Source organism: Megalops cyprinoides, chromosome 21 (genome assembly GCF_013368585.1).
Source record: "Megalops cyprinoides isolate fMegCyp1 chromosome 21, fMegCyp1.pri, whole genome shotgun sequence".
Lineage (NCBI taxonomy): Eukaryota > Metazoa > Chordata > Actinopteri > Elopiformes > Megalopidae > Megalops > Megalops cyprinoides.
Window position 1 is genome coordinate 11,963,472 of NC_050603.1, and position 22,271 is coordinate 11,985,742.

The window sequence follows — 22,271 nt, forward strand, 5'->3', positions numbered from 1 at the left end:
TACAAATGGTGTGGTCTGGTGTGAAACAACAGACTTTGGTGAGAGCGAGTGCACCCTCTTGCGGCAGCATTCATTATAATCGTTGCATGTCTTATATGTCCCACTGCTCCCCCTGCTGGCTCAACCACCACCCTTTCGATTTCCACGGCCAATGGCAGCCTTGGTGCTCCCTTTACACTTCGTAATGCTTTATTGGCATGATGGTAATTGTAAGTAAGAAAAGAAGAAGTTTTTTTTCTGGCTGTGAAACAAAACAATGTAGATAGTATCCTAGTAACTACAATTATTATTATTATATAAGATAATAATAAAGATGACTATTGTTTTTTTTTTTTAGAAAATATGTAGGAAATATATTGCAATATAACACATTTAAGAACATATGTAGAAACAATAACAACCACTGTACTGTAAATAGGTGAATAATAATCAGTTAATTTCATCTCAGACTTTGTTTACAATGTGGACAAAACGTGCTTCAAAAATCTATGAATATTACTGCATGTGCTGCCAAATCCCAAACATAAAAGTACAGTGTGTGTACTTACAAAAATATTCTCACTTCCTTTCATATTAGTCTTCCACTTCTGTGTAATTCTTAAAAATAAATTCTGTCAAATCTCATTTAGCCTTTACTGGCCACTCATTGCTCAGCATTTAATATTTCACTATCTGTATTGAAAGGTGCATTTCATTTGTTTAAAAATAAAATGTTTCTGTTTTTTAGGAAAAGTAACAAATAATAGAATCCATTTCTGGAACATTTTTATGTCTCCACTGGACATTAAACTGAAGTTGTGGTGATTATGCACACTGAAAGCATGACCATATGGTCAACCTTACCATACCACAGTTTCCTGCTCTGAATACCAAAATCTCTGTGATAATCCTGTCATTTACATTTCAAAACTTGTCTGGACAGCCCTCCTCCTCCATAGTCCCCCTCACATTCTTCCTGTCTTCTTGCCCCTCTTTGGGGCAGCTCTTGAGGCCATTCAGGTCCAGTTCCACCCCCTCCAGCTCCAGGGCCTGCTTGTTGTCGATGGTTTGACGCTCAGGGTCATCTTCCGGGTGAAGCTCTGTCTCTGGGTGGTGTACCTCAATGAGAAGCTCATAGACCATCGTCCCTACAAGGGCCCCCACACAGGGAGCAACCAGCGGCACCCACCACCAACCTCCCCCAGCCCTGAGACAGAAGGACAGAGGGGGGGTCGGTGAGGAGACAGGGGAAAGACAGAGGGAATAAGGAAGACAGAGAGTTATGATGCAGTTTACAGTGTTTTTACTAACATTATAAGGTTAAATCATCAATTCTTTTGTGACAACTGTTTATGTGAATGCTACAGTATCAGTAGACAACACAGTTGAGCAGCAGCATCAGTATTGATGATGTGAATGTGATGATTGTGTATGTGGCAATATCAGCCAGTGTATGGGCAGCAGTATCCACATCTGTATCAGTATCGGTTTCAGTATCTATATCTGTATCAGTGTCGGTATCTGTATTAGTATGAGTGTCCTTGTATCTGTATCTGTATCTAGCTGTATTTGTGTCTGTGTCTGTATCAGTAACAGTGACTGGGAGCAAACCACCTGAAGACCTCGTCACCCCAGCCTGAGATGTAGGTGTAGATCCGTGGTCCCAGGTCTCGGGCTGGGTTCAGGGCGTATCCACAGTTGGAGCCCATGGAGATCCCGATCACCAAGACCACCAAGCCTACTAGAACCGGTGCCAATCCAGGTGGGACAGGGGTGTTTCTGTGGTCACCCAGGGCCAAGATACACACCAGCAATGCTCCTGTGCCAATCACCTGGGCAGCATGTGGTCAGTGTTAATACACCTCAAGGTACTGCAGGAGTAGCACTCAGAGTAACAATTCATATTGTGCTGTGTTTTATAGTCTGAGCATTCACAAAAAAATTTCCACCCCAAAAGGCAGATTTTCCTGAGTAATACCAAGGCAACAAACAAGCATGAGGAGAAAGCATGTGAAAAAGCCCCTCCCTTACATATGTAGTGTGCAGGAATGCAATTAAGAGCAACTAGAGGTAACCTAATTTTTTTGTATGTTGCCAAGATACCATAGAGTGCATGACATCCACACATTGACACAAACAATTTAACTAACAGGACAACCTGCAGCTGTTTCACTTGGTGGTGTTTGAATAAAATACATTACTGCTAATGAAACCCAAGGGAAGTATTTACTTTGTCATGCTCTACCAAGAAAACACTAAGCACACTGCTTGTAGAGAGCAAATATACATGTATAGGAACATCTAACCAAACACTAGGTTTTATAAACTCTCAGAACACCCTTAGATGACTTTCAGTAGATAATGCAGCTCCAGCAGTGGCAGGTTGTTTCCCTACCTGGTCCACAAAGCCACTCCACAGGCTCAGGTAATCTGCAGGGTAAGTAGCAAAGATCCCAGCGGTGGCGGTCAGTCCAGTCACGGTCAACTGCCCGTTGCTATAGTGCATTATGGCGTCTACACTCACACACATAGGCACATTCACACATACACACAAATACGTATAAGATCTTGAGAACATGAGGGTAATAACTCAAATTCAGCCCATTCACCCTGTTGATTTGCTAATACAGTATTTACTGAGAAAAATGTTGATGCGTTCAATACTTATTTTCCCCGCTGTATCTAAAACAATAGCAATAGTCCACTTTGGCCTTAAACAATCCAAGAGACTCTACTGCAAATCATGGCAGTCCGTTTCATGCATTACTAACTCTTTGCAAAGAAATACTTTCTAGTCCGGCAACCCAAATTCATGAACATTACATGCACCATTCATCACCACTGTTAACACCACCATCATCCTCACTGTTGTCACATTCTGCACCACTGCAGTATGGTGGTGCCGATTGTCCCTGCTCTCTCACCGTAGTACTGCAGGGCAATGGTTGCCGCAGCGAGGAAGGCCCCCAGCACCTGGAAGAAGACGTAGAAGGGCAGGTTTCTCCAGGGGTGTCTGCCGAGGACACAAAGGCTGAGGGTCACTGCCGGGTTCAGATGGGCCCCTGTGAAGACACAGTGCTATAACATGCACACAGCCACCGCACAACATACAGAAGAGAAGCATTGCAAATGCCCCGTTCCTCTGTAGAATACAAATTAAAGACAAGGTTTACTTGCATGTCATTTAACACAATAGTTTTTACAAAGCGTTAACATTTTGTAAATGAGAAATGCAGAAACACCTGAAGGCTGATAATCATTATTTACCACTTCTTAATTGCACAGCCCTACCCTTTCACCCACTAAAGCAGACACACCCATACACATGCAAGTGCACGCACGCATATACACATACAGATGCACACACATATGCAAGCACATGCATTTATATACATGTACACATACAGTATACAGATGTAGAAGAACAAGTGCACATATACTGATGCCCACCTGACACGCCTCTGGAGACATAGATACCAAAGGTAGTGCCCAACGCAAAGCCCAGGTTGATGGATATGTAGTGTCCCTTGCTGTTCTCAGACGTTGTCACCTGGGCAACGGCCCCACAGCCAAACAGCTGTCCAGACACAAAGTACAGGACACCATGACACAGCTCTCTCAGCAGTGAGTTGATTCATTGTGATCCCCATTGGATACATCCCATTGTCTGCTGGCTGGAATACAAGGGCAGATGCAGCCACACAGCTGCAGCTCCAATCCCTGGTGACATGGAGGTCTTCCTAAGTAAAAACTTAACTTCCTAAGCAAATCTGCATGTGTGTGTGTCTGTTTGCCTGTGTATTTGCATGTGTGTGTGTGTTTATGTGTTTATGTGTTAACCACATTAATACGCTGACTCGGGACTTCCAGTCTCATCCTCCCATTCGATTTCAGGTCAAAGTCTCCTGCCTGCTATATTTAGTCAGTCTGGCAATGTTCTGCAGTCCTGAATGGATTCATTGTCAGAGATTGCAGAGAATTTCAGAGGCAGTCAGGGACGGAAGAATGGTACTCAAGTGTGGGATGGAATCTCTATTTTCCTATGGTTCAGGAAGGAATGGGGGAAAGAGAAGAGATGGAAGAAGAGGAGCAGCAAGTTTGTTGTTCTCTCACCTTTCTTGGACACTTGGAGAATGTCTGCACAAAGATGTTACCCATAGCCACATAGTGATACTCATATCCAAAGATAATAGAAACGTTTCAATCATTCTGCCAGCCAGTACATGCTTTCAAAAGCAGTATAATTACCTTCTTTTCTAGTGCAACATTAGCCTTGACAAGAATGCATGAGACTTGCATTCTGGATATCCTGTACTTTGACAGTGGTAATTGACATTGACAGATAAGATAAGACAAGATAACAAAAAAGCTTCTTTACCCCCAGCATGGGCATATCCCACTTTTGGAACTGACGCTAATGTGGAAACGCATAGAGAACCACCAATTAACAACCACAGATTCCCATGCTCTCTCATTGACAGCAGCTCAGAGAGATGCAGATGTGCAGAGAAACTGATAGCAAACCAAACCACATGAATGCCAGAGGATACTCACAATCAGGACATAGACACCCAGGCACTCAGCTAAACACTCTCTCACCAAACTGCTCCTGATGCGGCATCTCCTCAGCAATGACTCCATCTCACTGAGGGCACTGAGGCGAGACCCACTGACACTGGAGCACAGGGTTACAGATTAGAATGCGAAAAAACAAAACTACAACTGCGGCCACGCCGGTGCTAATCCAAGCGTGAACTCTCGGGCTGCATGTTAACAGGTGTAGTGGAGTCTGAGCTGGATGGGACTTTAATACTCCAGTGCTCTGCGTCAGAATTTATATGACAGGGAAAGGGGGGCATGTTCATTTCAGTTCATGTGCCAACTGCTAGCTGCAGAGCAGAAACTCCATCTTAAAACTTATGGCATTCTAAATACTTGGAAGAAATGAAATCACATTTTTTTCCAAGTCACTGTAAAAAAGGGCTGAGGAAAAAGAGGTGAAATGCCGGTTTAAATAGTTGCCAAAACCAAACAAAAGTCTAGATAGATCAGAGATTCAGTCTATGAGATATTGTCTAAATGTTGGAGATAGTCTAGATACAGCAGCTACCATATTAGTATTTCTCAAAGGAATCTCAAAATGTCTATTGCCAATTTTCAGACAGGGCATGACTGAGGATTGAGACAGGCAAATTAAAGGAATTAATTATGAGATGAAAGAATTGATTATTAAACAAGTGTGCAGTAATTTCATAATCTAATCATGACAGTGTTCCATATTGAATTTCCCCTTTACTCTGCAGGTAATGAATGGCATGAATCACCCTGTTCGTATGAGGGTGACAGAAATTCAAATATCAAAGGACAAATTGACGCTGGCAACAAGGTGCCATAATATCTTTATGAGCTAGATCAGATGGCAAAGTATTCATGACAGACCTGAACACAAACTCTGCCCATAACCACAAACCACAAACTTGTACTAGCTGGCTTGAGAGCAAAAGAAAACTCCAATTTAATTGCTGTGGTATCAAACTCCAGTTGCATGGAAGTCTATCAATTTATGACTGGTGTTTCTATTGGTGACAACTTTGATTTGCTTCTGATAGGGGCCATTGAGTTTGCTTGCCTCTCCCATTAATACTTGAAAAGCCTCACGTGCTGAAAATTACTCTCACATATACCCCAATGGACAGCTTGCCAAACTTTGTCAGACATCTTCATTACAGGTTTACGGCACCAACTAAACTCTTTCTTATCCCTGGACCTTCAATGTTTTAAACAAACTGGGAAGGTAACAGTCGTTAAGAGCGGTATGTCTTTTCAACACATTGCTGCATTAACATGTTTTATCTGTCACTACAAGTTCAAAAAGGCCAACTGCAATAAATACAATACATATATGTAAACTATTTTCTGATCACAACTCAAATCTGTCATTTTCTTGTGCATTCTCTGTAATGCTGTAGGCTATCTACAGTATTACTGTGCTTGTTGAAATGCCCTACAGCACTTCCATAGTGAAGATGTCACGAGCTCTCACAGTGTTGTGTGACGGACTGACACGTGTTTAGATGTGGTCTGCAGCGTTCTGCACATACTGTTGTTCACATGACTTTATTAGATGCACTTTCGCACCCTTGCTTTGCATCCAACTCTGCAGAAAAGTCTGCAAAGTGACAAAATGAAAGCTGTAATGTACGTATGCACATTTACAATACAAGAGCAGAGCATGGTCAGGGCATGTCCCATTTGTGGTAATAAACACCATGCTATGGTCTAGTCAATGATTATATCAAGTGAATCATACCATGAACACTAGTTGTTCAGTATCTACAACATTTCTTCATTTCACAAATACCATGGTTGGGAAAAAAGATGAAATAACATTTCTATAGAGAAAACTGAAAAACATTCAAACAGGGTGAGAGCAAGTAATCACAAGGGAACAGAGATATGGAAAATGTAAAAAAACAGTAAAAAAAAAAAAAAGCAATTTGTGTATCTAAAATGAAAATGCATACCACTGCATATGTATATGCCAATTTTTATTCACATAATTACACTCAAAACATTACAAAAATAAAATGTAGAAATATATAATTGCTTCAGTGAGACTTTACAAGAATTGCCTGTTTTGAGACTTACAGGCATATTCTGTAAAGTATGGCTGTTTCTTCCTCTTTCTGCTGTCTTGATTTTGATTCTTCTTAAAGGTTCACTGAAAAACCAAGAACCTTCATTCCATCAGCTAAGCAAGCCTATCATACACAGCAATTCTGCAAGCATCAATGACCAGACAGGAAGAGGGGATTAAGAATAAATTGTATAATGATGTTTTATTGTGATACCCTGACGCTGGGGCTAAGAGATGATGGTACTGAACACTCACTCTTTTCAGACTGCAAAATCTACAGTTTAGCATGACTAAACAGAGGGAATAAACTGAGAGACTCTATTCTTCCAATATATTCCTAATCATTCAACCACTACAAGCACAACTGAAAATAAATGTAGTACATTTTCATAATGGACTCCACTCCAGATTTCAGCCGTCACTGATTGCGTTTCCATGACACTGACTGCGCATGAGCAAGTCGACTGTCATACACAGTGAGTAGAGTATAGGAAGTCAAAATTCTGTGTGAAATGTTAAATGTACCAGTTTCAAAAGAGGTGCTGCACTATTTTTCAACAGGCTTAATCACTTCAGTCGACTCCAGCTCCTCTAAAGGGAGCCTGGGCAATGTTATGAAAGAGAAACAGCGGGGGAATAGTTTAAAGCAGGGCTCAGGACTGAACACAGTCCTCCTCCTTCCTTGCCTGTTCTCAGCCCCTGAACCCCCCAAAAAACTTGGCAAAGATGCAGCCTTCATCCCGCTGGTCTGTAGAGGGGGAGGCGAGACCTGGAAAAGAGAAGCAAGAATAAGAGAAGCTAGTTATGATTATGAAGGCGACATGGCTGACACTGCAAGAAATTCCTCTCTTATTTTCAATGAATTTCAACAAAAAGAGCTCTCACAAAAAGACACAAGCTGAAGAAATTGAAAGTGCATTGAAAAGACATGTACTCAAAGCAAAAGGGGAATAAACCGTCTCCGATCAAAAGCATAAGGGTTGTAGTGTGCAACCGTGTGTGGGTGAGTAGACACCCAAACACTACGGAAGTGGCTGAGAGGACCACTACTGACTGGGTGGAATAGGCCCAAGCAGGTCCTGTGGTCCTCTGCTGTCCCCAGGGCCTGTACGTGTCACTGTCGTCTCCTCGTTGCCCTGGCTGTCCCTCACTGTCCGCCTCTCCTCCACTGTCTAAGAGACACACAAAGGTGCACAGGTTAGAAATGCATCTAACTGTTACAGTGACACTTTAAACTCATGCCACAGTGACTAGTGCCACAGTGCCCAGCAGGCAGAGAAACAACACACTGCTGTGGAATTAGCACAAGTCAGTTCCATTCAAACCACGTGACTGACAAAGAGACATGTCATCAGTTATCTTCAAAACAATGAAAATGACACAAGGAGATCAAGCATCAAAGATACTGATGACATTCTGCCATGACCTACCCCATCCGGTGCCACCACTTTGGTGACTGTGACCGACTGGAAGAAAGATCTCGTCTTTGGCTGGGTGGGTGCAGGCGTCAGAATCTGGTCCAGACCTTCTGAGGAGACCCGTGAGTCTAAGTCTGGCGGGGTGACAAAGCATTCAACACAATATTAATCCAGAAAGGAAATGACAGCAAGAACAGGAACAGACGGACGCAGAGACTGAGGGGGCACGAATCTCATTTAAACAGAGCAGAGTGAAACACACTCCATGTTGGAGGACACATGAATGTCCTTAAATTCTACACTGCAAGTCATATCATGAATTACTACAGCAATACAACTAAGTATCTCATGGAAAAATGTGTCAGGCAAGTTTGCTGTGTAAATGTAAATATTTTGAAACTGCCTCCTACCTCTGTCCTCCCACACAGTGTCTTCTTCCTCTCTCCTCTTTAATCCTCCTCTCCATATGTCATTGAACTAGTGAACAGAGAAAGCAAGTAAAAGAAGCAGTATGAGGTGAGAGGTGGAGACGAAATAAGGACAACCCTTCACCATATAGAAATACTGCAACTCATCTTTCAGCCATATTTCCAGCCAAGGACGTGTGGATATCCCTGTACCTTAGAGAAGGGGCTCCAGTGGTCGAACGGTGATCTGAAGGGGGCGGTCCTGCTGTCACCTGGAGCTCCCGGCGCAACAGGCGGGGAGCTGTCCGGAGACTTCAGCATGAAGTCTCTGAGGGACCTGCCACCTGCGCCCCCCACGCCTGGCTCAGCGTTATCTTGTGAAGGAGGGGCCTCGATACTGGGGATGCCTACAGCAAAGGAGGAACAGACAGAAAGGGAGGGGCCTCTATAGACGGGTTTAAATGACACAACTTAAGCAATGATTTAACATGAAGCAGAGGATCCCACTGACACCATGAAGGTTGCACCATCTCTTAGGTTGTGTCCTATGACAGCTTCTCCAGTGACACAATAATCTTTTTTTTTTTTTTTTTTTTCTCAATGACCTCCAAAAATATCTTCCCGGTCACACCTTTCCCCCAGACAAAAAAGTGATGTCATATGACATGTCTTGCAACCATGGCCACCCCAGAGTTCGAACAGCGGCCAATCAGCTGACAGCCTTTGCAAACAAGATCAGCTATAGGAACGGTCCCATCTCCTGAATGACAGAACAGCTGCTGAAATAGGCCCGATTTCTCACAAAATGTCAAGTGAATGGGAAAGGTCAAAGTCGAAAATCTGTTGCAAAGTTTCCAGACACAATTTTATAATTTGAAAAACTCTGACATCCCAGCAGTTAATACATTATCATGCGTCTCAATCTTATGACTGACTAAATATAATAGAAAAGAACAGACTTAACGGACGGAACAGAATAAGACTTAGCAGGTACAGAGAAACAGATTAGAGGCAGAAAAAGCACTCAGTACACCTGAAAAGAAAGCCCTCCTACCAAATTGGCCGATCCCTGGCATCCGGTCCCAGCTGCCCAGTCCAGCGAACAGCTCCTCCATTTCCCTTAAGACCTGTCCAAAGAGCTGGGGCTCCTGGATCCGCATTCCATTGGGACCAAAACTGAACCCGAACCTCAGGGCCTTGTCGAATGGGTCGTGGTGACCTCCCTCGTAACCACTGTAGCCGAAATCTTCATCATCGTCATCATCATCGTCATCACGGGTCATGGCATCAAAGAAGGGGTCCCTTTTCAGAGAAAGGCACACCGGTCAGTCAGCGTGCAGTCAGCTTCCACAGGAAGAACTTCTGACTGCTAGTAAATGTAGAAAAAGCGTCTTTCAACTGCACTTACCCCGCAGCAAAATCAGCTAAATGTTTATGATTTTATAAATGCTTATAATTAATAACTAACGTTATATATCACAACTACAAAATTTGATTAAAAAAATTGACCGAAACGAATAACTAGCCTGGCAGCCCGTTGTACGTGTCAGCTAGCTGGCAACATTACACTACATAACAGTTGGGAGAAGCAACCCTTAAATCAAAGTATTTATTAATTGGGCCAAAGGCAATCATTTCAAACGTGTTATCTTCCACGCAAGAAAAAAACAAAGTCAAGTGGATCACATATAATCACATAACCACATCTCCCCCTACTGGTGGCGCAGATCGCTAAGGTTAGTTACCTAACGTTCGCTAAGTATTACACTACCTCTTGAAGCGATTTTTTATTTATTTGTCAGAGACTATCTGGTCCTCATGTCAGTTTTACTAGTTCACTGTTCAATATGCATACGAACGTAGCTAGCTATTAATCATAAAATCATCATATATGTTAACTAGCTAACATCAGCTAAACTGAACATACACTTAAGTGCCTTGCTGTCAGCTACCCAATACTAGGGTGATTATCAAATAATTAACCCTGGGTTAAAATAACGAAAACAAACAGACACAATGTTAGACAGCTAGTTAACTATCTGCGATGCAATAGTTGTTTTAATCAGCTATCCGTCAGTACATTTCCTATGTGACAGCACGTTAGCCAGCAGGTAGGCTAGTTATCTAACGCTATCGAGTAAACAGCTGGCAGCTAACATTACTGTCAGCTAAGTTACCAACCTTCCATTGCACTTGATCAATGTCTTACCTTCGGTCATCCTCACGATAGCGACCTCCAGGCACCCCGAAAAATCCGCGAAATAAATCAAATACGCTCATTTACCGGTTTCTCTCACTCCATTAACTTCAAGCTAAAGGGTAACGTCTAGTTACTTCAAGGACGGAAGGAGTTCACTGTCGGAACCACCTACCAGCGTAATTTACGTACTGACAATGATGCAACATCCGGAAATTTCGTTCGGCCGTAAAACACGGATAACCAAGAGAAAGCGAAAGCAAGTATTCCCAATTTATTGCGCTGTGCTCGGGGTGCTTTGGTTTAACCTGATTACGTGTATATAGCCTATGAAATACACAAGTAACACTTTGGATTCCATTTCACATGCAATCATGAATACTTCTATTGTCAAAAAGGACTTGGTGTCCTGTGAAAGAGGGATTTAAGGGGAAAAAAAAAACATTCAAGTGAATTCTCATCCTAGGTAATGAAATTCCCTCTTTTGCATGACAGATTTCTAGCATGGAAAACTACAAATCCTTTCAACATTGTCTATATGCAACCAGGTAGTGTTTGAGGAAACTGCTGCCATTTCATCTTCATCTTGCTGTACAATATGCTGTGGCAGCTGTGCTCTTATTTTGCACTTCACACATTGATTAAAGACATAACCTTTCTGCTGAAGAACTTCCTTCCTTACCATTTTACACCCACCACACCTTGTTCCTCCTTCAGACAGAATTATACACTGATGAGCTGATGGCATCCTTCTTAAAATACGTATACAAATACATGCTCACCTTGACCCAACCAAAGACAGCTGAAAAAAACTCAATTCACGTTCAAGAGGAGCCAAGTTAAAGGCATTACTGTATGTAATTTCATAAATAGGATGCAATGCATTTTATTAACTGTAACAAAGTCTTTCCGCCTTGCTGTCTAATTTAGCTTAACACCACTGGTGAAATTGCCACCAGTTGTCACTTTTAAATACGGACCCTTACCTCATCTCTGAACCCTTCCTTTCCAACGAGGCAAATGTATTAAAAAAATGACTGATAATCAAAAAGCCTCAGGCGATGCAGGTGATCCAGTGATGTAAAAAGAGAAAGAACAGGTCTTGTTCTGAGGATTTATTTAACTATGCTACTCCTTAAGGATGAACCACTTTGTCATAGTTTTGATCCCTGGAGACGCATGCGTCTCCTTTCTCAATGACTTGGAGTGTTCACCAACGCAAAGCAAATTTCAACGACAGCCCCTTTTGAAGAGGATATACTGAACCTGCTGTAATTCCAAGCAACGCAATATCCAAAAAAATGTTTTTAAAAAAGACATTCACATCCAAATGATGAAATGTCTTTTTCCTGTTTATTTCCTTAATATTTATATATATATAGTTTACAAAATAAACATAGGAAACCAAAAACTAACAAGTTTGTGGGTGAGAATTCAAGAAAAAAAAGCCATCAAACAAACCAGGACTACAGTACTTTTGTGTTTTTTTATATATATATACAAGACAAGTTCATCCATTTAAATTCTTTTGAACGCACAGTACAAAAAGAAAATAGTCACTGACAAACAAAACCATTGTACAATTCTGTCCATCATTAATCACGGCTTTAAGTTTCCTAATAATATAATGAGGGGAAGGTGGAGGGGAAGGTTTAGAAAAAGAACACAACACTTATACACATGGGGGTTGGAGGAAGCACTGGCTGATTCCACTCAACACGGTTTGGGGATCCCTGGAATCTGAGGAGACGTGTCACTCCTGTGGAATATGGCTCCGGTCAAGGGAGCAGTGATCCGTGCCTTACACAGCTTACCGGTATTGACCAGTCAGTCTCATTAGAATAGGAGGAGGAGCAGTAGCGCGCAGAAGGAGAGTTGGGTTATTTAAGACATCCCAAAACACATCTGATAATGGATTTAATTATGTAACAAAGAAACTCGCCTGCGGAGAATACAGCATTGTTTTAAGAAAACCAAAAAAGAAAAGTGCATTTTTCTAATGAAAAAGATGGGAAGGGAGGGTGAAGCAATGCCTCTAATTACCCCAAGAACCAGCTTTGTACCCCTCAGCAGGCAGGTCTACCCCAGTTTGTCAAACAAAAAAAACCAGCCAGTTCACCCTCACAGGCAACCCCCTTGTGTACACACACAAACACAAAGTCCGCACGTACCCACGCCAGTGCGCTCGCATATATATTTGGTAAAAAATTAAACTACAAGAACTGCATTGCCGATTTAGAGAATTTCCTTTAAAAATAAATTTGGTAACACGCAACGGAAAAAAAAAGAAAAGTAACTTTTCGGTTTTTGCCTTTGTGGGGAGGAGAGGAGAGTGGAGGACTTCTTTCTGATAATGAAAAGAGAGAGAGAGAGAGAGAGAGAGAGAGGGGCAGCAAAGGAAGAGAGGAAGAAATAGAAAACGCCAGCACTTGCCCCTCTTTCTCCTGCTCTCTCCACCCCCCATCAGTTAAAAAAAAAAAAAAAAAAAAATTAGAAAACAGATCTATGTTACATAGAACAGAGAAAGCGGGTGGAACACGATACAAACTCAGAGCACTCACTATTCACCCCATTTAAAACAGCTTGCTTTCACTCTGGTCAGTTAGTTAAACCATTTACCCTTCTGCACTCTCCCTCTTAAGACAGCCCCTCCTCCCCACCATCCCAGCTGCCCCTTCCCCACCCCATAGTGCCTGCCCTCTCATTATAGCGACACCGGTGGTCAAGGTAGGTACTGCAGGTGTGCTGTACAGAGAGAGTTGGGAGACAATGTGGTTCTGTAGGGGAAAAGGGGTAGATGGAACCTTGGATGGGGGGCTTCCGTCAGACTTTGGGACATGGGGCACTAGTTAGCCCCCCAGTTGTAGCTGTTGTAAGCCGACTTGTTGACCTGTGTCTTCTGTTGAATGGAGGAGTTCTGGCTGCGCTGTCCAGTACCACTCTGTAGAGGAAAGGAAGAAACAACATTATGTTTTCATTTGGGTTATTAAATTACAACCTTTTCCTGAGTGCTTCGCCTCAATCGGCTCAGGCCCCAAGAAACAGGGTCTTCTCCTGCTTGAAATAGTCTCAAGTGGCATGGGGGAAATTACTGTACAAAATCGCAACCATGAGCTTTGACCTGCAATAACCAGCACCTGTAATCTGTCATTAAAGCTGGTAATACCTGTAAGGAGTGCCATCTGTTTGTTTTCTAAGCAACGACTGAATAACCTTTGTGTCCTTTTCCCTGGAACCACGCATACTCAGATACCCATTACACACACACACACACACACACACACACACACACTTAATTAATGTTCAAGAGCCTGCAACCTGTCATACTTCCATTACAAAGTCTCAACTCTCGAGAGCCAATGTTAAAAAGCAATACACCCGGTGGAAAGAAACAGGTCAAGTTCATATTTAACTCGGAGTGTGTGCCCTGTTTATTTTTTTTATTCGTTCCCTCACACGCAGTGGGTGTGACGGACCCGGAGGAGCTGCGCTACCTGTCCGTCCTGCTGGAGGTGGTGGTGCAGGATCTGGGAGTGCGGCTGCTGGTGGGGTGCCAGAATGTGCATGAAGGGGGCGGGGGCGTAGCCGGCAGCAGCAGGGGGGTTGATGGGGCCCCCGCTGCCCAGGGCCGAGGGCAGGCTGAAGGAGGCCGCCGGGGTCCCTGCATGGAAACCCTGCTTGTCGAACGACTGGAGACGGGGGGGGATAACAACATCAGACACCATCAGTATGTTGAAAAGTTAACCACATAACTTTGAGATTACTGCAAGCTCATCTGTTAAAAGACAAAAGGCAGCCCTTAAAACATGAATTCTTTTCACAACCTTCATGCTTCTATCACTTCAGTTTTATTTTAACTTTCTTCTTCTGACTGCCCTTGTTGCTTGGGGCACATGCTGCATCTCTGCGCTGGTGTTCAACATAAAATCAGATCAAATGATCCGTGCCTGAAAGCAGACAGGCTAGTGCCTTCATACATGTCATATTTACCAAACTGGAGCTTTTAAGTAAAATCATGACGATATTATTAGACCCAATGATCTGCCAGTCCTTTTCACAGCAAACATGCTCACCTGCGTTTTTGTGTAAACAGACCCTGAAATGTCCGGAACCCCAGTGTTGCTGGACGTCACAGAGACTCCTGCAGAAAAACATGGGGGGGATTAAGCACGATCTGATAGAAGCTGAAGGCTATACTTAGCCTCATACAGCAGTCTACCACAAGTAGCAGTTGAGGACAGGATATAAATATCCGCTGTAAAACCATCCTATTTTGGTGCATTAAAGACGAAAGTAAGACCGATTTGGCAGCAATGTCATATATTCAAAACCCATTCTATGGTGGCCCCTGCAAGCAGCAATAGAGGGACCAAACTGCAACATAAGGTGATTTAACTCAACTCCAACTACACTGCAAAAGTACAAAAGAGAAGTGTAACCTCTTTTAAACCATTACAAAAAGGTGATGCAAAGTTTTTTTATGTCAGTATCCAATATTATCCAGTATCAATAGTAAGCAGGCAAACAGTGCATAACATTAATTGTATAATTCTGTACATTTTTTGCAGTTGCTGTGAACATTGCAGTTGGACTAAATTTTCTTTTGCCTGGTTAATGTCAGATCATGCTGCCATCATCATTTACTCAAGATAAAGTCTCTGCTACGGTTACTAGCATGGCTTACTCATGCCTTAGCCCGGGGATGAAATGGTACCAACATCAGTGACGCGAAGTCATTCTCGCAGAAATGTGACTGGTCACAAAGACCAGCCAATCAAAGGGTTTGCAGTGACCTCATCACAGGACCCAAGACCTTTTCCCCAGTTTGGCGAGATTAATCATGTTTAATTACTTCAAGCACAAACCATAACACCGAAATCAGACGTTTTCTAGGCTTTGTATATCTGTGCACCACATCCTTTCATTAGACATTAGGTACAGATCCAGGTGCGAAAGACTACAGAGCTTTGTGTATTTTCAACTGACCGCCTGTGAAAAGGAGTGAAAAGCAGAATCACAGATGTTGGCCGTGGTCCTGCCGTGCGGCCAAGCTCCCACAAGCACAAGCCAGCGAGCGGAGAGACACTGGGCAAGGAGAGCAGGACAGGGCACAGATCCACCGCACAACGGGACAGAGACAGTGGGAGAGGGAGGGAGAAAGGGTGCGGCAGCAGATGGAGGAGAGAGATAAGCTGTAGATGCAGATGTCGGGAACAGTAAGAATGGATGTAGAGCAACAAAGATGGAAGGACTGATGAAAGGTACAAAGATGCATGGCAAGAAAGGGAAGGCAGATGAAAAGAAGGAAGGAAGGAAAAAAAAAAAAAAACTGCTGGCAAAGGAGACTGACACAAAGCCCGGCTTTTGGGTTTGGGGTGGCGGAGGAGAGGTGACGCTGGTGCAGCAGGTGGGGGGCGGAGCGGGGACTCACCGGCTCCAGGCCCGGTGACGGAGCTGGCCGGCTTGTTTTGCGCAGAAGCGGCGGCAGCAGCAGCGGCAGCAGCAGCAGCGGCGGCGGCGGCGACAGCAGTGCTATATCCACCCTTACAGAAATCCCCACTCCCAGAAGGCTGGCCCATATCCTCATAGCCTGCAACAGTCAGACACAGCCATAGCCCTCTGCATTAGACACCAGCCAGGGGGGCGGGGGGTGCGAGGGGGGAGTGTGGCAGAAGTCACAAGCATTTCTGGTGTGGCGGGTAGAAGTGGGGGGGGGGGGGGGGTGCGCGGGGGGGGAGGGGTGGCGCACTGCACTGTGGGAATATTGTGCAATAGAGAGAGACAGCATGGTACAAAAGGAAGCAATGCAAAGCATGATGGACAAAGAAGAATGAGAAGATTGAGGCAGGCTGGGGTGCACTGCTTAGAGGAAGCTTATGGGGAGCCATGGGGAGAGGTGTGTGTGTGTGTGTGTGTGTGTGTGTGTGTGTGTGGAGTGAGAGTGTTAAACAGCAAAAGGAAGGAGTTGGGTACAGTTGGAGAGGACTCACAGAAACACAGCAGGAGATGGCAAACATGAAAACATGAGTGCAAATAAAGATGGCAGACAGATGGGGTCTGTACCCAGACCAGAGCCAGAGGAGAGGAGGAAAGAAAGCATGGCCAGTCAGGTGAAAGAGTGGGAAGAGCCAGTGACATCCTGGTGAGCTCCCACTGGATGTGCAGGGAGAGAGGGCAGCAAGTGCGCAAAAAGCAAGCGGTGCACAATGGAACACGCCTTCAGGACCAGCCCGCCCCTTCAGAACCAACTCCGACCCTCCAGAACCAGCAACCAACCATCCAAAGCTGAACCCTGACCGTCCACAAGGCAAAGCGGCCCGTAACCCAGCACAGCCTCTCCGTCACCCCCACCACAAAACACAACCCTGCTTTAACAAAATAAAAAAAGACAGAACCAAGCGGGTGCAGTCTTCTACCTGTTCGAAAATAACCCAAAGGGGGAAGCTCGAGGGGTAGCCTCTGACCCCCAGGCTCTTCCCTTTCAGTGACTGGTCAGATGCAGCAAACCTGGGGGGCAGCCAGAGCAGCAGCAGCTTCATGCCACACGGCTGGCACATCACCAGAATTAATCTTCCTGATTGTTGGTTTGTGTGCACATGGGTTTCAGAATATGTGCGTGCGTGTATATGTCCATCCATTAAGAGCAATTCAGGCTCAGCGCAGTGCACAACAGCAATCAGACAAATACCAAAAATGAGAGCATCCACGTATATGGAAACCCATCGTTCTCACCTTCGGTTCATTTGTGAGGAAGTGTATACACAGGGTTAATCAGAAGCCGCTACAGGTCGAAGTGCAATCTGGACCAATTCAACTGTAAGCCTACCAACCAAGCCACACAACAGAAATGGTTTAAACAGCTAGAAACTGTTTAAACCTGTGGCTTCTTTCATGGACACAAAGCTGCATAGCTTCCAAAAATACTTTAATCTCCAATAATTTAATCTGGTCAACCTCCGCCTCTACATGTTAAATCTACCAGAGGAATCATTTTGACAGGAGTAAATCATAATAGCAAACTAGAGTAGCGGAGCTTTCATGTACACTTTTGAGCATGTGGACAGAGGAGATGGAGACAACAGAACTGACTGAATGACTGTCAAGTTTCTAGAAAAAGTAAAAAGCGGATAAAACTGGAGCCAATATGATAATTCAGATTCCATTTCTCCACATTTGATGAACAAATCTATACTGTACATATATACAAATATCAGGAGGAAATTTCATAAGCTGGCGCATTCCTCTCCGGAATTCCCCACCCCAGAAGGACAGTGTACATAGCCCATGGTATGCTTTGCTCCACTGCTCGTGAACAACGAATCCTTATGCAAATGTGAAAGGGTTGTGCACACATTACATCACTTCACCCTCAAAGTGCCTTTGGTAATAGTCATTCCACTGGCAAAAAAAAAAAACTGTCTTCTTTCATGCTATCATGCTACTCTGACACTTTCATAGGTATAACTTTGAAATAGACCGCCAAATAATTCTGGATACTTCCCAAGATTCACTTTTCACTTAGTGTCCAGTATCGTATGCTTACATAAATTAGATATTACATCCTGGTCTCTTGTGCCCTTCAAGTGCTGTCAAACAACTGTTTACAATAAAGTTTATGTATACATTAATTAACGGTAACTGCTTCACTTGGCTGAAGAGTTACACAGTTGGTTTGCGTTGCTCACCAGTGCTGTATCCATGGGAACCGTAGCCACTGGCCTGCTGGAAGGGCGTGGCTGAGGCGTTTACGCCGACGTTCACACCGTGCTGCTTCGACGAGGTAGGAGCCACCTGTGGAAAGGACACAATGGAGGTTAAAGCTCAGCACGATCTAACACAGAGACACACTGACTGCTCTGTCCAGCACTGCTAACGCACGCACGCACGCACGCACGCACGCACGCACGCACGCACGCACGCACGCACGCACACACACACAAACGCTGGTTTTTAGACCCTCCACAGCTGCTGAAAGAGGAACGCCCGTGCTTCTGCCCGTCGAGCGTTAAAGCGGCACAGCGTGCGGCTGCGTCTTCCTCACCGGGAACACGGCGGGCCCGTACTGGAAGGTGCTGGGCAGGCCCGGCACGCCTGTGTAGTAGGGCAGGCTGGTGTAGCTGTAGCCGGGCGGCAGCGCGGGGTTCAGGAAGGGCTGCTGGGTGGTGTGGTGCGTCTGCGTCTGGCTCTGCTGCGGCTGCGCCAGGGTGGTCGACGGGGCCGGGGACGAGGCGTCGCCCCGCCCGAACTTGGACAGGTCGCCCGCTGCGGGACGACAGGAAGCCGTTAGAGAAACGGACGCAGAGCAACAGAGGACGCAGAGAGATGTCACGGAGCATAAGAGGAGACACCTTTTGTAAAAATGTCAGCCCCCCCCTTTTTTCTCCTCTTTTAAACAGGTCCAAATTTTCCTGTCTCCTTCATGGGAGACCCCTTAAACATAATACATTGACAGTACTCTCATTCTGGGTGAATAGTAAGGGGAGGGATTCAAACCTTCTCTTATCACATTTCTAACAGAGACAGAAACAATATTTGTTTACATGAGGAAGGGCGGAGAGACAGACGGTTAAGGGAGAGCTTTTACCAGAGTAAGGGTTGCTGGTCAGGCTGCCCTCTCTGCCAGTCAGTGCCGTTGTAGGAGTCGCAAATGGGATGCTGTAATAATCCTGTAATGAATAAACAAACCTCCAGTTTTCATGCAATGAACAAAGGGATGTGGCAAGGGCTTTAATCCGGAGCTTTAATCTGGAACACTTTTTTTATCACAACACCTCATTAGCTATAGTAACTGTTTGTAAACTTGCTTACAGTTATTGAACATTGATATAAATACCTAGTTTTTTTTTTTTTTTTTTTTAATTATGGGCAGATGGTAAGCCAAACTGCCCAAAGAGCACATTACAGGAGCACGGTGTGCAGTAACCATTTCAGATACAAAGGGATACTGAGATACAGTAATAATTACATTTGGTGAACAACAGTGTGAAACACTCCCCAATGTTATTATATCAAGTAAGCTGCAAAGAAACATCTGTATGATGTTCCTGTGAACCACGTTTTCATTTCTTTCTTTCAAAAAATGATGATCTAAACAGTAACGTATTGGAGGGAGGGGACTCACCAGAGGTATTCTGGTCTGGAGCATCTGCAGGTCATCATATCCGTACACCTGGGGCTGAGGGGGAGAGTGAGAACCCAGTTCAGAATTTGCAAATGCTGCCAGTTTAGCATGAGTCAGAGAGAGAACATGCTGGGCAGCTGCTCCAATATAGGCGTAAGGAGTTACCTGTCCAATAAGCCATAGCAAAGGGATTTTTTTTCTCCTACAGTGATTTAAGGTTAACTGAAGGTCAATGACCTACATTCCGCGTGGATTTTTTGGTAGAGTAGTATAACCAACATGCACATCTGGCTCTTGCCAAAAAAGGAACCAGTAATCTCATTACATTTTGTGGCCGGTCAATAAGCAGGAAAATTCTGTTAAGGTCCCGTCTTGGCTTCTCAGAAAACATTAGCGCAACGCAGGAGCGTTTATGACAATCAACCAACCACCTGGTCACCAGAGAAACAATAGTGAAACCGACAGGAAAAACAATGGAGCAGCAGAAACACACAACACAATGGTATTACGGGGTCAGAATACAATTTTTATCACGGATATTCCCTTTTTAGTGATAGGACAGGTTTGAAAGGTCCAAGCACTGCGAACTGGGAAACCGTGCTTGTGTGGACGAGGGGAGGGGAAACAGTACTCACAGGGTAGGCATGGAGCAGGCCAGGCGCCATGATGTAAGGGTTTGGCAGCAAAGGGGGCACTCCAGGGGGCAGGTTGGGGGGTGCTTTCCCTGCAGAGAACAGGAGGGAACACTTTTAGAGAGGCTGCTCTACTGTCTGACTTTGATCAGCTCATCTAAAATCAATCTGTAGGAATTTGCTGTCGGTAAATTTATAAACACGTTTATACGGTTTACACAAATGAGGGGAATGGTGAGCAGAGATCTCATGTAGGTGCAAGGGGGAGGTGCAACTAACTGCAATAAAGACGGAAAGCAAATTACATTGCATTACATGCATTTAGCAGACGCTCATATCCAGAGCGACTTCCAGCACAATAGAATATAAGAGTATCCATTCAAAACTAAAATGCAAAGAAATCTCGTAATAGGACTGCAATAGGATTACAAATACAAGGAGTTAGAAGTATTGTTCAAACCTCACCCTGGATAACCCTGGAGTACTCAGCAGGTACTCTTCTAGCCAGACATCTGCTAATCGTTGCCTCAGCTGCGACAGTTTAGCTTCCTTCTATAGTTCTGATAACTAGTGTTTAACGGAAAGCTGGAACACCTGCTTAGTCACAGCTCCCCAGGACTTGCCGTGCTGCTTTGAAATGAACGAGCGAAGCTCCAAATCTACGCAGGACAGAGCGTGAGCGCGAGCGCGAGCGGGGCCTGACCTGACGAGGCCGCCGAGCTGCGAGAGGACGAGGAGGACGAGGGGGCGGCCGCCGACGTCGCCGATGATGAGGAGGCCGGCGTGACCATCGGGGTGGCGCTGTTGAGGCCGATGGCCAGGCTGCTGACGGGGCCCAGGCCGGGCTGGGCCGACACCGTGCTGACGGAGGGGGGAGGCGCGCTGAGCGACACCGAGGCCGACGCTGAGGAGGAGGACACGGAAGAGGAGGCCACGGCCGAGACGGAGGAGGGGAAGGAGGAGTGCAGGCTGGACTCGCTGTCCACGCCTGGGTGCTAGGAGACACAAAAAAAAAAGAAATCATGTCATCAACACCTGAACAGCAAACTGCAAATGTGTGTATTGCTCCACTCACAGAAATCCATTGCTATAGTCAAGCAACCTTATCTCACAGGATAACCAAGACCAATTTACAGACTCACCAACAGGGTGGAGTTGGAGGTGCGCACTGTGGAAGAAGGGGCTAGACTGTTCTGTTGCGTGGAGAGAGAGCTGGACAGAGAGGAAGAAGAAATTAACCATCTTTTCGCCGGTTTTGGTCAGGAAAATTTCTCTGATGAGCCTTCATGCAGACATGTCTTACTTGTTGTGCTGGGGCTGAGTGACCGAATTAGGGGGAAGATCTTCACTGTGGCCCAAGGCGCTGAGGGCTGTCTGATTGGTTGTGGTCAGCAAGGAAGCGGGACCTGCTGTGCTGTCCGTCAAAGTGGCCATGCTGGACACAGGGGCTGGGGTAGCCGAATCCGAGACTGGCTTTACAGACACTGCAGAGCCTGCTGCAGCTGGAGATGGGGGGGGGGGGAGACAGAGGTGCAGTTGGAGATAGAGGCAAGCAAAATGCATCAAAACTGCCCACCAGGACATCTTTAAACCCCAAGATAACCACTTGGATGGTGTGTGCCATGTCAAACTAAACTATATTTTACTATCATTTTGAGGGGGTGTGTGCATGAAGAAATGCTTTTATTTTCCTGATCAAACAAATGCAGATGTTCTTCAACATGTACTTGTGCTAGGATTCCAGAGACGATTATGCTGAAATCAGGGCACGGGGGCTGCACGCGCTCAGAATAGCTCACCTTCCACTGATTGCGTTGTCTGTATTGAACTGAATCCATTCTGTGAAAAAAATAAGACAGACATTACTGCACACATGAAGG

The 22,271-nt window shown here is 44.8% G+C and overlaps 3 protein-coding genes across 10 annotated transcripts in view; all 3 read right to left on the reverse strand.

The window, feature by feature from the left end:
• Positions 1-903: 903 nt before the first annotated feature.
• On the reverse strand, positions 904-4,623 carry aqp10b (aquaporin 10b). Its single transcript, XM_036516187.1, has 6 exons — positions 4,534-4,623; positions 3,430-3,556; positions 2,904-3,041; positions 2,375-2,493; positions 1,591-1,811; positions 904-1,186 (listed from the first exon to the last, which is right to left on the reverse strand). The coding sequence occupies exons 1-6, from the start codon at positions 4,618-4,620 to the stop codon at positions 904-906; spliced, it is 975 nt and encodes a 324-aa protein (XP_036372080.1). The 5' UTR covers positions 4,621-4,623.
• A 2,627-nt stretch (positions 4,624-7,250) lies between these two features.
• hax1 (HCLS1 associated protein X-1) lies at positions 7,251-10,782 on the reverse strand. The gene is made up of 7 exons (XM_036555570.1): positions 10,651-10,782; positions 9,496-9,743; positions 8,655-8,848; positions 8,445-8,511; positions 8,047-8,168; positions 7,671-7,788; positions 7,251-7,385 (listed from the first exon to the last, which is right to left on the reverse strand). Exons 1-7 carry the CDS (start codon positions 10,719-10,721, stop codon positions 7,309-7,311), a joined length of 897 nt encoding a protein of 298 aa, XP_036411463.1. The 5' UTR covers positions 10,722-10,782; the 3' UTR covers positions 7,251-7,308.
• A 1,288-nt stretch (positions 10,783-12,070) lies between these two features.
• ubap2l (ubiquitin associated protein 2-like) overlaps positions 12,071-22,271 on the reverse strand; it is a 29,406-nt gene continuing 19,205 nt past the window's right edge. For 5 of the 8 annotated variants that reach the window (XM_036555175.1, XM_036555173.1, XM_036555174.1 and 2 more), the window contains 13 exons: positions 22,191-22,230; positions 21,695-21,893; positions 21,534-21,603; positions 21,095-21,386; positions 20,395-20,483; positions 19,760-19,813; positions 19,223-19,304; positions 18,680-18,900; positions 18,324-18,429; positions 16,070-16,228; positions 14,712-14,779; positions 14,133-14,327; positions 12,071-13,579 (listed from right to left, as the gene is read on the reverse strand). In XM_036555175.1, coding sequence (XP_036411068.1) covers positions 13,484-13,579; positions 14,133-14,327; positions 14,712-14,779; positions 16,070-16,228; positions 18,324-18,429; positions 18,680-18,900; positions 19,223-19,304; positions 19,760-19,813; positions 20,395-20,483; positions 21,095-21,386; positions 21,534-21,603; positions 21,695-21,893; positions 22,191-22,230 — 1,671 coding nt within the window. In that variant the 3' untranslated portion in view covers positions 12,071-13,483. The remainder of the gene's footprint in view (positions 13,580-14,132; positions 14,328-14,711; positions 14,780-16,069; positions 16,229-18,323; positions 18,430-18,679; positions 18,901-19,222; positions 19,305-19,759; positions 19,814-20,394; positions 20,484-21,094; positions 21,387-21,533; positions 21,604-21,694; positions 21,894-22,190; positions 22,231-22,271) is intronic. The other 3 variants (XM_036555178.1, XM_036555177.1, XM_036555176.1) reach the window with 1 other exon arrangement.